The sequence below is a fragment of the Meleagris gallopavo genome, chromosome 4 (assembly GCF_000146605.3).
Source record: "Meleagris gallopavo isolate NT-WF06-2002-E0010 breed Aviagen turkey brand Nicholas breeding stock chromosome 4, Turkey_5.1, whole genome shotgun sequence".
In the NCBI taxonomy this organism is placed as follows: domain Eukaryota; kingdom Metazoa; phylum Chordata; class Aves; order Galliformes; family Phasianidae; genus Meleagris; species Meleagris gallopavo.
The window spans coordinates 15,643,621-15,657,081 of NC_015014.2; the positions used below are offsets into that span (position 1 = coordinate 15,643,621).

Here is a 13,461-nt window from a genome sequence, read left to right on the forward strand (position 1 = left end):
TGGAAAAAAAAAAAAAAAAGTGGAAGATATAAAGTGCATACAGCTATGATATTACAGGACATTAATGAGCATCATTACAGCCACTGAAATTTTACAGGGCAGAAATAGCTCATCACACTAAAATTACTTTCTAAATTACTTTCTGAATTACTTCCATAGTGTAATTACTTGACTACATGAAACATCTTGACTCCCCACTCTCACTTTCTGTATATCTAGGAATTTCAGGGGATGTTTTCCTCTCCTCAGATATTCTGTTCTGCATCCCTTCTTAGACAAAACAGTAACTGTTGTTTACAAGGAAGGTGAAAATAAAATAATCTTCAGAGAGGAAAGAAATAAGCATTTCATTAAAAAGAAAACAAAATTCAAGAACACAAAGTGTAAGCAAAAATAAGTCCCTGTGAAAGTGTGAAAGGGAACCATCTAGATTAAATTGAGAATGATAGCCTCTCAGTGGATACATTTACTACATTTATTGCATTTTTTCCTTTTCTTAGGATTCTTTATCTCATATGGAACTGTTCAACCTAGCATAAGCCTCACATACTGAATCTTTTATTGATAAAGAAAAAATGGCTTGATAAAGCTCAGAAATTGCTGGAGCTCTTCCCAGGATATGTTTATATGCGTCTGTGTGATGGATTAAAAGTGATTTTTCTTTTTAAACAAGTAAATGCAATCAGTGGCTTTTGATGATAGGCTTAAGTGCAGGCACCAAGCACCCACAGTGTATAACCCCTGTGCATAAATCCTATTATCTCTCAAAGATGCACACAGCAATCCTAGCTGTGCCAATTTTTCTTTAGAGCCCCCAGAAATTGCTTCTCTAAATCACAAACGTTTCCTTAGCTCACTTTAGTGAAGCTCTGTGCAGGACCTAAGCAGCCTTCATTGCTCTGGGCCCATCAGGGACCCATGCCTCTGTGAAGAGACCCCAGCCCTGGTAACAGCCAGCTAGCATTCCCCGGTGTTACCCGAATTACCTGAGGCTGCTCCATTCCAGGCAAAACCAGTGCCAGCCTGCTGCAGAGAGAATTCAGGGAAGGAGAAAAGCAAGCATCATGCCTTTAATAAGCACAGGGTGCTCTCACAGACTGGAAGGATGAGGAATGCAATGACAAACCCAGTGTAAAAACCAGACTGCAGCAAGATATAGTTAAACACTCGGCCTGGCAAATGCAGCTGCAGCCCATCCTACTCTTAAGAACCTATTCATTAAGTTATTATTAACCATATGAATGCTCTATTGATTGCCAGGTATACCAGTCTGTACACGTGATATCAAATCTTCAAACCAGCAGCAAGTCTGGCAGAAGGGCACCTGACTCCCCCTCCCACCAGCTTTATACAATTTGCAATTAATTTCATGTAGCTCACAAAAGACGTGTACAGCAGGAACGGCCAGAGGCTTTGCTATGTACTATGCATGCTGGAGAGTTTCCCAATGGTATCTGTGTGACATTTCACCCACAACAGGCATTTTGATTTCTTCCTGGTGTGTTCCTGAGTAGCTGGCAAATGCTACAGATAGACCATCCCTATGTGTGACCCAAGGCCATCTCCTTTTACTTACCCACACAGTATCCCACCAAGTTGAGATACTTCTCTTCCTTGCAGCTAGTCCTGCACCTTCCAGCAGCCAGAGTTGCGTGGGGATGGCAGGTTAAGCACTCCAAGTCAGAAGGGCCATGGCACGTCTTGCATGATGGATGGCAGGCTGGGTAAGAAAATCATAATTGTTGTAATGCTTTTGGTGTAGTCTATCTTGTACTCTTCGCCCCCCAGGAAAACAGCCTTTACAATAATCATTTTCTCCTACAAAACATGGACATAAAACAACACTCAAAGCATCAGTGACTGGCGAGTTGTGGTTTGGAAGGCTCTTATAACCACACTTTGACTAAATGAGATGAAAACAAAAAGTTGAAAACTGAAAAGAAAAAAAAAAAAAGCATTTATTCTCTGTGTTAGTCAAAGTATAGATGTACACAAAATACAAATAGATTATCCCTTTTATTCCTCCCCCTATAGCATATGCAGCTACATATAAGACAGAGTGGGACCGTGCAAAAATTATACTGGGTTTGATACGCGCAAGTGGGGAAATGCAGAAGTTATTTCTGCACAACCCCCTCCCAAAGTGAAACCAATAAAAGGTGAATGCTGTGCCAGCTCATTAGTTACTCTGTCTCCCAAAAGCTAAACAAAAGCATTGCAAAACAAGCAATTAAGATTGCTCAAAAGTATTTCATTCAGACTGTTTTCGTATCTTTCCATCTTTATAGCCAGATGCCATATTTCCATGATTTCCACACTAGATCTGAGGGAAACAGAAATACTACAGCTAATGATCTGTAAAAATCTCTTAGAAATTACTTTAGAAACTTTTCCATGAGTAAAAGCAAACAACTTCAAAGTCTCCCACCTCAGGACTCCCCCAGGCTACGTACAATTGCTCACTCCCCGCATAGAAGCTGAGCTTTTCACAGCTGCCATAGCATACAGCTCCAGTGTTTAAGACCTAATGCACCAAGTCCCACTACCTTCTCAGCTTCTCAGAGATAATGCCTGTGAATTGAGCGTTTAAAAAGAGTAAATTTTCTAGACAAACCTCTATTAACTGAGCTTCACTGTTCAAAAACTGCCAGAGATACAAGCTGGCAACATAAAGATATCACTTCCCTGACACTGAAATTTTGTTTCTAAGACATTTACTTAAACTGGGATCCTGACTCACATAATACAGCAGTCACCTCAGCTCTAAGGTAGCAAAGCACAGCCTCAAAATTGATGAAACTTTATAACGATAAATACATTTACAAGAAATGAATACATTTACTCGTCAGACTGTTTTTCCTTGGACAAACAAATTGAATAAACACAGCCATGGACTATAGAAAGGGTTTCCACCCCTAAACTCGAGCCCTCCAAAGGCAGAAACAAATAGAACTTCAGCAAATTTATCCTACTGCCAAAACAGATGCAGGAAAGCCTTACTCAATTAATCTATTGCAAGACAACAGACAGCTTTCAAATAACCCTGAGAAGATAAATCAGATTTCAAATGCCTGCATTTCCCCATCCACTGTGCTTAAAAGTTAGTAATGAATGGCACACCCCAAAGGCCACAAATTTCTGCAAGCAGCATAGAAGATATAATTGTTGCAGTCACTTGGAAGGTCAGAAGTCAAAGCTATCTGTTTAAATGAGATCACATAGCATGAATGAGAAGGCCACTAGCTGACCAGTGGTAAGGCACAAATAACACTGTACTTGCTACTGGTCAAACACATCCATAGAGGTAATGGCTTTTCTCCTGTATCTGCAGAATTCCTTCTTTTTAAACCCTGCCTTATACAAGCAGTGGATTAAAAATGAAGCTAAAGCTAATTCAATGTGCTTATCTAGCCTAAGAAAAGTAGACCACGTCTCAGAGCTGGCCAGTAAGATCTTTTCTACAACAGTGCTGGCTAAGAACTTCATCTAAGCCTAGTGAAATGAAAAGCAAAATATTTTCAGGGAAGCTGTCCACGGGAGTAAAACTGATTATAATTTATGATTCAGTGTGTATGCTTCCCTTCCGTTTGGAAGAGATTCCATTTCTCAAAATCGAACCACTCTATTCTCCCCTGAAAATACTTAAATAGCCTCATATAAATCTGACAGCATCTCTAATTACATTTAGAAATGCATTACAGAACGTGCACGCAATGAAATTCAGCAGTATAAGCTGCAGGTGCCCACACTGTGCACTTACAGGAGCAGTGATCTTGCTGGTTGAACAACCCCTCTGGGCACTTGGAGAGGCACCTGCCCTCGAGCAGGATGTGTGAAGACAGACAGGCTGTACAGTCCTGGGAAGTGTTCCCTATGCAGCCTGCACAGGAGGAGTGGCACTCTGCAGGAAAGCAAAAAACAAAAGACAGAAGCGAAAAATCAATTTAGCTCTCTCTCTGTTGCTACTGTCCTTGAGTACAGCAAGATTACTTTGTTCCCAAAGAGAATAGGAAGGTGTTTCCTTCACAGGATTATCTGTTTTATGAAAGATAGAAAGGGCAAGAATGCACGAAGACTGTACAGAACGTTTCTTCAAGAAAGAAGATAGGAGCAACCACAGATACCTGCATACTTAATTGCTTCGCACCCACGCAGTTCATCTCCAAAATGGAAAGCTGACACACGATAACACAATATCATTCTCCTCCCTCTAAGAGCTCTGGGTCTTGCAGACACAGAGTCCAAAAATCATCTTTTGCTATCACCCTACAGTTATCCCAGGAAGGATTTTCCATCCAGCACTGGTGGGTAGTTATCATCAGTCATTCTGGAGCAGTCAGAGTTGGGTTGGCCTCCTGACTTTACAGCTAGCAAAGTGAATGTTCATTAAAAGGATTCAGCAAGAAGGAAGAGAGTGCAGTTAAAATTTTAAGACTTCCTCACTTTAGCCTTCACTGGTACTCATTCTAAAACAAGTCAGTTTAAACTAAATAATCTGCTGAAATAAAAATGCAAACTGATTATCTAAAAAGCCCTACTCATTTTTAAGAGTAGTGGCTCAAGAACACAGGTTCCACTGTGTTAAACACAACAGAAAACTTCCTGCCACCTACGGAGATAAGACAAACACAGGGTTGGAGAGAATAAAAGAAAGTACATGATTTATACAAGTACTGTTAGCTGCCTGTCAGAGTCATCACAAATGCTCTGTCTTTAGGACTGTCTTTGGCTCAATGGACTCAAATCAAATCAGATAGAAATTTCTTAGTTTCAGCAGGGAAACCTGCTTTAAAACCGTGGACAGAAATATTTCTGTAGATTGGTTAGAAATTTACAAGTAAAAAATTCAAAACCAACATTGTAACCTACACTTCTTTTTTTCCTGCATAGATAACATAGGCATGTAACGTCTGCTGTGGTTTTGCATTTTCAAAAAGATGGATCTGTAAAATTTGTATGAGAATTTAGATGGGTAGCTCGAAGTCTGAAATGGTGAATATTCACATCCTTCTGCAATAAAACAAATTACTACTCTAATCCCTTTACTAATACAGAAGAGCTAATAAAGTGAGGTTGTGCTCAGTGACATAATTCAGCGCTGTCACCGAACTCTGCTCAGGCCTGTTTGTGCAGGTCTGTTCACCCACTTGAGGCAACGGTATATGGATTTATTTATTTCGTTTCTGTACCATGACCTGGATTCAGACAAAAAAACCCATTCCCTGCCAAGAGACAGCCACTGCATGAATTGGGAGGCTCTGCATTAATGCCTTCAGGAACCAGTCCAAAGCACTGAAACTTTTGTAGCTTGTATAGGTCACTGATAAAGGACAGAACCATTCCATAAGGAAAAGACATTCCTTCCTTTTTAAGAGCCACTAAAGCTAAAAACAAAACAAAACAACAATAACAAAAACCCACACAAAAAAAACAACCACAAACTCCCATCAATTTGATAAAACACAAATTAAAATAAATTTTATGTTGTGTCCACTTCCAAAAATATTTTTGACCAGGAAGAAAAAGCCATCAGTAGTGCTACTGCTGATGTTGTTATTGCTGTTCCATCATTCAAGTGCAGTAGAGTCACTGTCTCCTCGATGGCTCTTTTCACATAGGGAAATCATTTCCTCCCACTAACTTGTTTCTCCTTTGCCTTCTGGTGGTCTGTGTAGCTGTGAGAGATTCTGTCTCATTCAGCCTGGATCCATGTGCACTGTTTTCAAGATACAGCAATGAGTTTGTTGTACTGACGTTCCATATGGATGCACAGGCTCTGTATAGTCCAACTGAATGACTAGCTGATACACTGAGACAATATTCTTCAGTGAAATTTCACAATAGTGGGAAGGCATGCATATCCTAGTGAACACATCTTAGCCTCTCTTCTAAACTGCAGCCTTCATGGAAATGTTTCCTACTTGTCATTTCAGGAGCAGTGCTAGGACACGTGCTGCGGGACATTCATCAGAAGAACTTTCACAAAAGAAAAGACTGCTGAGGGATGTTTAGACCAGCTACAGGGCTAGAAGTGGAGAAAGCTCAGTCTTTTCTGAACAAGACTTAACAACTGATCCTGCTTAAAAATAATCAGTGATAAAAATCTTACACTCAGATTGAAAGAAAAGAAAGCTACGCTAAAGTGGCAAGACTGAAATCAAATCATTAACAAAAAAAAAAAAACAACCAACAACAACTGAATCCTTTATATACAAATTACATGCAGAGTATATTTTCCTCCAAAAGTGTTACAGAGGAACTCAAAGCATACTAGAAGCAAACATAGTACGAAGTGACCGGAAATATAAAATCCAGCACAGTCTTGTGCTTAAAGCCTCAAAGAACAGTTTCCATTCTCAACTCACGTCTGCAGACTCCTGTGACATCCAGGTAGAACTGAGCCTGGCAGTGTGAGAGGCAAAAGCCATGCACAGCTCCTTCCACAGGTTGATGGGGTTGCAGCACATGTTCTGGTGCCCAGCACTGTAGGCAATGAGAGGCCTCTGGGCCGACGCACGTACGGCAGGATGGGTGGCAACCTGTGCATGTGTAAAGAGAGCAGTCAGAGACACAGCTCTGAGGCGAGATGTCTCACAGAGATGGACAAGGCCTAATAACCATGCAAAGTCAGGCATCTTGTAAACATGAAATTGGGGAAAAAACTGGTTCAAGCACTGTGGTCCTCTTTCCAGTTTTGCACTGCGGTAAACAGTTTGACAGTCAAAGAGCTAACCAAGCAGCCATGTCTTGCAGCAACTCACATGCTAAGGAATTTGTTCCATAAACAGACAGAGTGCTGTATCATCTATGATGGAACAGGGAAATACTTTGCTGTCATACCTTCAAAAGAACAGCTCTTCCCTTCAATAAAGTTGACAAACACAGTTGGAAAAAAAAAAACCAACAACCTTGATTGCTTGTGGCACAGTATTACAAGGTTCCTTTAATTTCTGGAGCTGGAAACATTAACATAATCTCACCATTAAGATAGCTAGAAATAACAGTATGATGGGCTCAAAGGAAGCAGAAATCCATATCCTGAATTTTCAGGTTTTCCACTGTTGCAAAGTATATTAAGTATGTGTATTTTATTCACCTTTTCAATTGTATCAAGAAAATTTTGGAATTGATAGCAATGTGTGCTTATTTCAAGAGCATGGAGAAGAAAAACATCCCCAAGATCAGTAAATCTTGAAGGTGTAAAACTACAATGTATTTGAGAACATTTGATTTTTCTCAAAATGGAAAACAATCAGTAAGCAAACATAGAAATTACTCATTCCTTGTCCAGCAATAAGAATCAGTGTCACAGCTGAATGCTCTGAGCACAGCCAACAAAAGCCAGTACAAATACATCAACTCTCAGCAGGTGAGGAATTGACTCAAATTACAGAGCTTACCCCTGCAAATGTTGTGATCCTGATAAAAGCCCTCTCCACAGCTCTGCAGGCACTGGCCCTGATGCAAAGCCAGAGGAAGGGAACAGGAGGTGCAGTGAGTGGCCAGAGGTCCCTCACACGTGGAGCACGAATCATGACAAGCTGATAAAAGAAACAAGCATATGGAACTGAAATATTCTGTTTTCCCTCCTTGCAAATTATGTTGCTGACTACAGCATCCTCCAGCCAACAGTGGAAACTCCCAGCTGGCAAGATATTCAGCTGTGTGAACTAATGAGAGCAGAAGTGCACTACTAATAACCAGTAACACAGTAATAACTCCTACTCATACTGCATTGCAAACATTTATCTCAGTTTGTCTTAATATGTTTCACAAGGCAGAGGTTATTTAAAACAATCCATCATAAAAAAAACCCTGAAGAAAATAATAAATGACGTTCCCCATGCTCAATTCTGCGATCTTAAAATTTCCTCCCCAAAGGCAAACATTTGAGGAACAGAAGACGTGGAGAGTTCCTTCAGAGTCTTAAGGAAATTCATGCAAATATGCCTCTTACCCCTGCATCTTCCGTTGCTGCCTGGGAAATATCCACCTGGGCACTGTGAAATGCACTTCCCGTTGTGTAACACCTTATCTGAAGCACAGGTTAAACAATTGGGCTGGGCTGCACTGCACGTTTCACAGGACCGGTCACAAACTACCAAAGAGGGGAGCTCATTAATGAAACACACTCAATATGCTAGTAACAGACACATCAAACCAACCTGATAAATAAACCACCCCTCATCTTTTAAGTGGCACCTTTTAAATGATCCTCTCCAGCACTAGCAGCCTTTCACTTTCTTGAATAAGTAGCGACATTCACAGAGGGAGACATGCATGTATAGACATGTATTCACTGACCTATGTAGTGTCTAGGACTCCTAAGTACTAGCAATAGCTCCATAGCCAGGCTCCCTCTTTGCATTTGCTGCCCACACGGAGGAATGCTTGGATGAATTATGGTAAGGAAACCTTATAAATCCCATCAGGCTTCTGTTCTCTATAAGCAGCTATTTGGAGTGAAAGGTTTGCATTTTCATGCCTAGATCCAACTGCTACCACTGAAGGTTGTTTCTGGTATTACACCCAACAGAGGGAAGGGGGGTGGAGGATCTCACTGCTGCCTTACAACTTCCGTCACCCTGCTTGCACCAGACTTACCTTCTATTTGGTCAGCACACTCTCCAGATCCAAAAGAGTTTTCATCTCAACAGCAACGTTATCAGCTAGGTTGCTGAGGCACAATTATATTAATTCTCTGACAATCACTGTAAAGGACTCTGCCCACCTGTAACTTTTGTATGAGCAATGCTTTAAGCTGAAAATGGACACCAACTTTGCATAACTGCACGCAGATCAGACACTAAAATCTCTTATTTTCTCTTTACTAATAAAAACCTCAAACAACTACTCAGTGAATCAAGAAGTTTACATGTCCTGGGACATACAGAAAAAGACTCTCCAGCTAGTGTTAGATTTTTCTTTCCTGTTCACCAGTGGGCCTACAAATAAACCATCTCACAAATGTACATAACTGTAAAACAAACATCAGTTCTCAGACTCTTCAGGAAGTAAAAGACGGAAGAAAAGTTGAGCAAGAATTTACCATTTCCCTCCCTCTTCCTCTTTCCTACAAATCAAAGCTACAAGCATGAAATTGCATCTAAAATCAAGCAAGATAACGTTCCTAATCAATTTCTGTGATCTGTATTTTCCCAGGCAGTCAGTTCTGAAGTTAACTGACCTATTCTTCAAGAGAAGCAGTATGAAGCTCTGGCTTCCTTAAGTCAGCAGCACCACCGCTGCTGTGTATTCAGCAGGGCCAAGAACTGTACTTGACTAATTTTTGTTTATTTTCACCAGTAATACAGCTTCACTTTAAAATAGTTTACAGGTCTCCAGCTGGATATCAAAATCTGTGCTTTTGGAAGATGATAAAAAGCCTGAGTTCTGGTGGGTGTGAGGAACAGCTACATAGTTTTAAAGGTTTTTTTTATTGCACTGGCAATAGGAATAACAAAAATGATTAAGCTGCACCTGGGTAAAATTTCACTTGGAGCTTACATAATTTTTAGCTACAGAAGCAAGATTTCAATTCTGCACATTTCAAAACACACGTGTTTAACATTTACTGGGGCAGTGGCCCAAATTTTGTCAATGTGCCACCAGTTTTAGGCTTTCCCCCTAGCTAGCTATGCCATAGCTAGCAACATTACTGACTATGCTGGCAAGAAGAAGCTGGAGGTAGCTGCCAGTAGAAATACATGCTTGGCCCAAATGGTTGTACCAAATTTTAGGTTATTTATTTGAGGGCTTTTTTCCCCCTTTGTGATCTGTTCAGTTGAGGTTTTGATTTTTGCCTCCAACCTTCTGTTCCTCCTCTTCTCAGCAAACCTTCCTAGCTCCCAAGTCTTATCCATTGTTCAGGTATTAGTTACTGTGATGCTGAATTACAATCAAATTTACAGAAATCTGCTGGCAAGGGCCATTTTTCTTTCCGCATATAAATGGATTTGTCAAGCCCTCAAAAACAACTCAGTTAGGCTTTCAAGCTGTTCGGTGAGAGAAAAAACCTTAAACCTTTCAGCATCTGATTAGCTTAAATGAATTAATAATATTACAAACAAACAGCAGCTTTCTTTATCTGATATTTACGCACAAGGAGCATCTGGCTTCTTAAACATGAATAAAATCACAACTGCTGCATGGCTGAATGAAATATTGATTCCATTTTTGCAGAGCATTTCTCAAACTTCTTACAATGGAAAAAGAAAACAGGCACTTACCATTGCAGATTCCATCCTTCTCATAAAATCCCTTTCCACAGCTGGCCACACACAGCCCTGCTTTTAGCACATGTGACGTGTCCTTGCAGGAGAAACAATTGTTGACAGCAGGTCCCCAACATGAGGAACAGGACTCATGACAAACTGCAGGAAAGAAAGGTAAAAGATTAACAAATGATCAACTTCCAATCTTCTTTTTAAACTGAAGAATTTGCAGCAATTCATTTTTCTGCAATTCTTCCCCTTGAATTTAAAGGCATCACTGCTTCAGAAAAGAATAAAGAAAGATTTCTGCTCTTCCTATGTTAGTATTTTCATCCATCTCAAGGGTTTGATTTACATCACCATTTTGTACACACACTGTGACACCTAACATGCATCAGTATTGTCTCTATAGCTGTAATCAGACTAGAAGAGTGTTTGTCCTGTTCATCATCATGCTGGAGAGAAGAGGCATCCCTTTACTAAGAAGGAATACTGGTAGCATTTCTCCCTGTGTGAGCCATGTATCATGGCTGGGATACAGCAGTGTTTTGCCTATGTCTGAAGTCTTATCACATCCCTGCAATGAAGGAAAGTCAAAATGCCCTTTTTCAGGCACAAGGGCACAGCAACATGTAGGACAAAAAGTGATCCTCAACCACAATAATGTCTTGCAATTGAAGTCATAGCTGTATGGAAATCAACTCTGCCTACCAACGCACATGTTGAATGAGCCACCTTATTCAAAATTCTGCAAGTTCAACTATGAGGAAAATACAGCCCATTATGGTTCCCGTTTATGAAATTTGTGAAGCAGATGCACATTAAATCCCATGCTACCAGTGCTTACATGAACTGTATGAATTACAATTCTTTTAGAGATCAGATTTTTTTTTTCATTATTACATCCCAAAGCGTTCTTAAGATGTTTATTCTTTCACAATGAGGCAGGTTCATGAGGACCACAATAGATAGGAGAAAATAGCATTGTATGACATTTGCTCTGTATCAGTGAACATGTCTGAAGTTGCAGTTCCACAAGAAAATCTCATCAGTGAGTAGGCAGGAATCAGCAGGTGCACCAGCAGCTGGTCAGTGAAAATTCTAGCTTCCCAGAGAATGCTAAATCCACATAATTAAAAGTATGCTTAAATGTGGAGCAGTGACAAAAGCAAACATCTTCCTGCCAAAATAAACCCCCTAAATGAGTGACAATGCATCTTCTCCCCAGTAACAGGTGAAAATGAAGTGCTTCCCTTCCAAGACCATGCCTAATATTTCTGGGCAAGGGCAGAAGAGAGGAGGAATGATTATGCAGGACAGCACACGGCTGTAAACATGTTTACAGCAAACAAGCAATCACCAGTATTCCCCTCTTGCTCCTGTTCTGCGTGATTCTTATGCTTCTTCTGTCTGCCTGAGGCTATAATTGCTCTTGTGGTTTGTTAATTAATGAGACAGAGCACCTATGTTTGTGCTTATATATGACTCACACTGCCCAGAAGATAAACACCCTATCTTAGTGTATCTCATTACTCCCCGAGGCAGGGAAGCGTTATCATCTCCATCTCATAGACAGGCAAATGAAACACAGATGTGACATGACACACACAGGGTTGGAAAAGGGAGTGTTTAGGGGCTAAGATACAGGATACACATCCAGCATTTGGTCTTTTGACCTTCTGCGTGCTTCCTTCTCCATACTTCTACCTTTGTTTAAGTTTACATTTTCTCATCATTTTCTTTTATTGCCTTATAATTAGCTGTTTGCTTTCTCCCTTCTCACCTTCCTTCATGTTTTCCCCTGCATTATGCCAGATTTCTTCACAATGCTCTGACTATTCTGTCTGAATATTTCTACGCGAGAAGTCTGTCATAAGGATGCTGGGCATTTTGCACCTGATAGGATCTCTCCCACTGACTGCTACAGCAAGGTAAACTAGCACATATGCCATGACTATCAAGTGCATCTAATTGTGGATGAATCACAATGCACTGAATATCAGACATCCCGTCTGAAGGCAAAGATTGTGCACATTTTTTTGCTCCAGTCGATAATTTACTTTGCTGCTGAAAAGCTTCATCTCATTCCAGTTTGGATGATTCTCAGGGCATGTTCACACTCGCAAATTATCTTCAGATATGAGTTCATGCTGTAAATTCCTAGATACTGAATCGTCCTCACTTCACCTTCCAATCAGGACTATTTTGCTCCTCTAAGCTCACTGTTACTTTCAACACTTATCTGAAAGGATGGACACAAGGACTCCATCTTCTAATAATACACTCCCCACTGCACAGCTTGACTTCTTCACTATTAACCAGCCTAAATTTGTTAACACATATGAAGTTACCCAGTTATTTTCAGAAATTCTCATGTTATTTCTGTAAACACCATTCCTTTCCAAGAAAGGCTACTCCCTCCTGGCAGCCTGGCCTCCAAACTCTGTTTAAAAACAGACAGCCTTGCACACAACTGTATTAAAAATGCCCTTTTTTATTACAGTAAGGTCAACTAGGCATCTGTAATTTGGCTCTAAGACTGTCCTCCCACTGGGCACCATTCACTGCCTGTAGCAGACCAAGTGCTCCTGAGTACCTCCTCACTTCTATATATTCTCCCAAGCAGCTCCCCTAAGCTGTGCTATGTGTAGGGCAAAATAAAGTCGTGGCCTCCTTCTAGAGACACACATTTTGCTGAGTAACTCTTACCATAAACAGCACCATGCTGGGAAAGCTGTTTGGTATGGTTGGAGTTACATTCCAGGCTCTTCTCTGGAGCAAGGTCCCAGCAGGACCGCCTCTGTCAAGTCTGCATACAGATGTTCTGCTGGGCTTTTGTCACCACTACCACTGCTCTCACCTACAGCTAAGCATGGTGCTTTCTCCCAGCTCACCTCCCCTTCTGGCTCTGGCCATCTTAAGCCCTACTACAGACATGGCTATAGAGCTAACAGAGCAGCCGACAGTTCAGAAAAGTTTCAAAAGAAATTCACTATAAATGTTACTTTAAACACAGCCAGCAGGAAAGGGACTGAGATAAGAATGAAGGATATTTTACACAAGGGAGCTAACAGCATTCCCAATGCCACACTTCTAGTGGGAAACCTGTAATGCCTAGACTTGAGCCAGGTAATGATAAACTGCAGCCTGTCTGAGTCTGCAGCCTGGATGAGTTTAGGATCTTACTTCACTCTCTCTCTCCAGTTCCCAGTTGGTTGTCACAGCTCTCTGTACTCATCCTCCAAAA

At 40.8% G+C, this 13,461-nt stretch overlaps 1 protein-coding gene across 1 annotated transcript in view; it reads right to left on the bottom strand.

Annotated features, from left to right (window-relative positions):
- Positions 1 to 9: 9 nt before the first annotated feature.
- Positions 10 to 13,461, bottom strand: part of LOC104910577 (extracellular matrix protein FRAS1-like) — a 31,893-nt gene continuing 18,441 nt past the window's right edge. Inside the window, exons 9-14 of the mRNA XM_031553033.1 lie at positions 10,230 to 10,373; positions 7,958 to 8,098; positions 7,401 to 7,541; positions 6,366 to 6,539; positions 3,761 to 3,901; positions 10 to 1,720 (exon numbers count right to left, since the gene is read on the bottom strand). Of these exons, the coding sequence (XP_031408893.1) occupies positions 1,569 to 1,720; positions 3,761 to 3,901; positions 6,366 to 6,539; positions 7,401 to 7,541; positions 7,958 to 8,098; positions 10,230 to 10,373 (893 nt within the window). The 3' untranslated portion in view covers positions 10 to 1,568. The remainder of the gene's footprint in view (positions 1,721 to 3,760; positions 3,902 to 6,365; positions 6,540 to 7,400; positions 7,542 to 7,957; positions 8,099 to 10,229; positions 10,374 to 13,461) is intronic.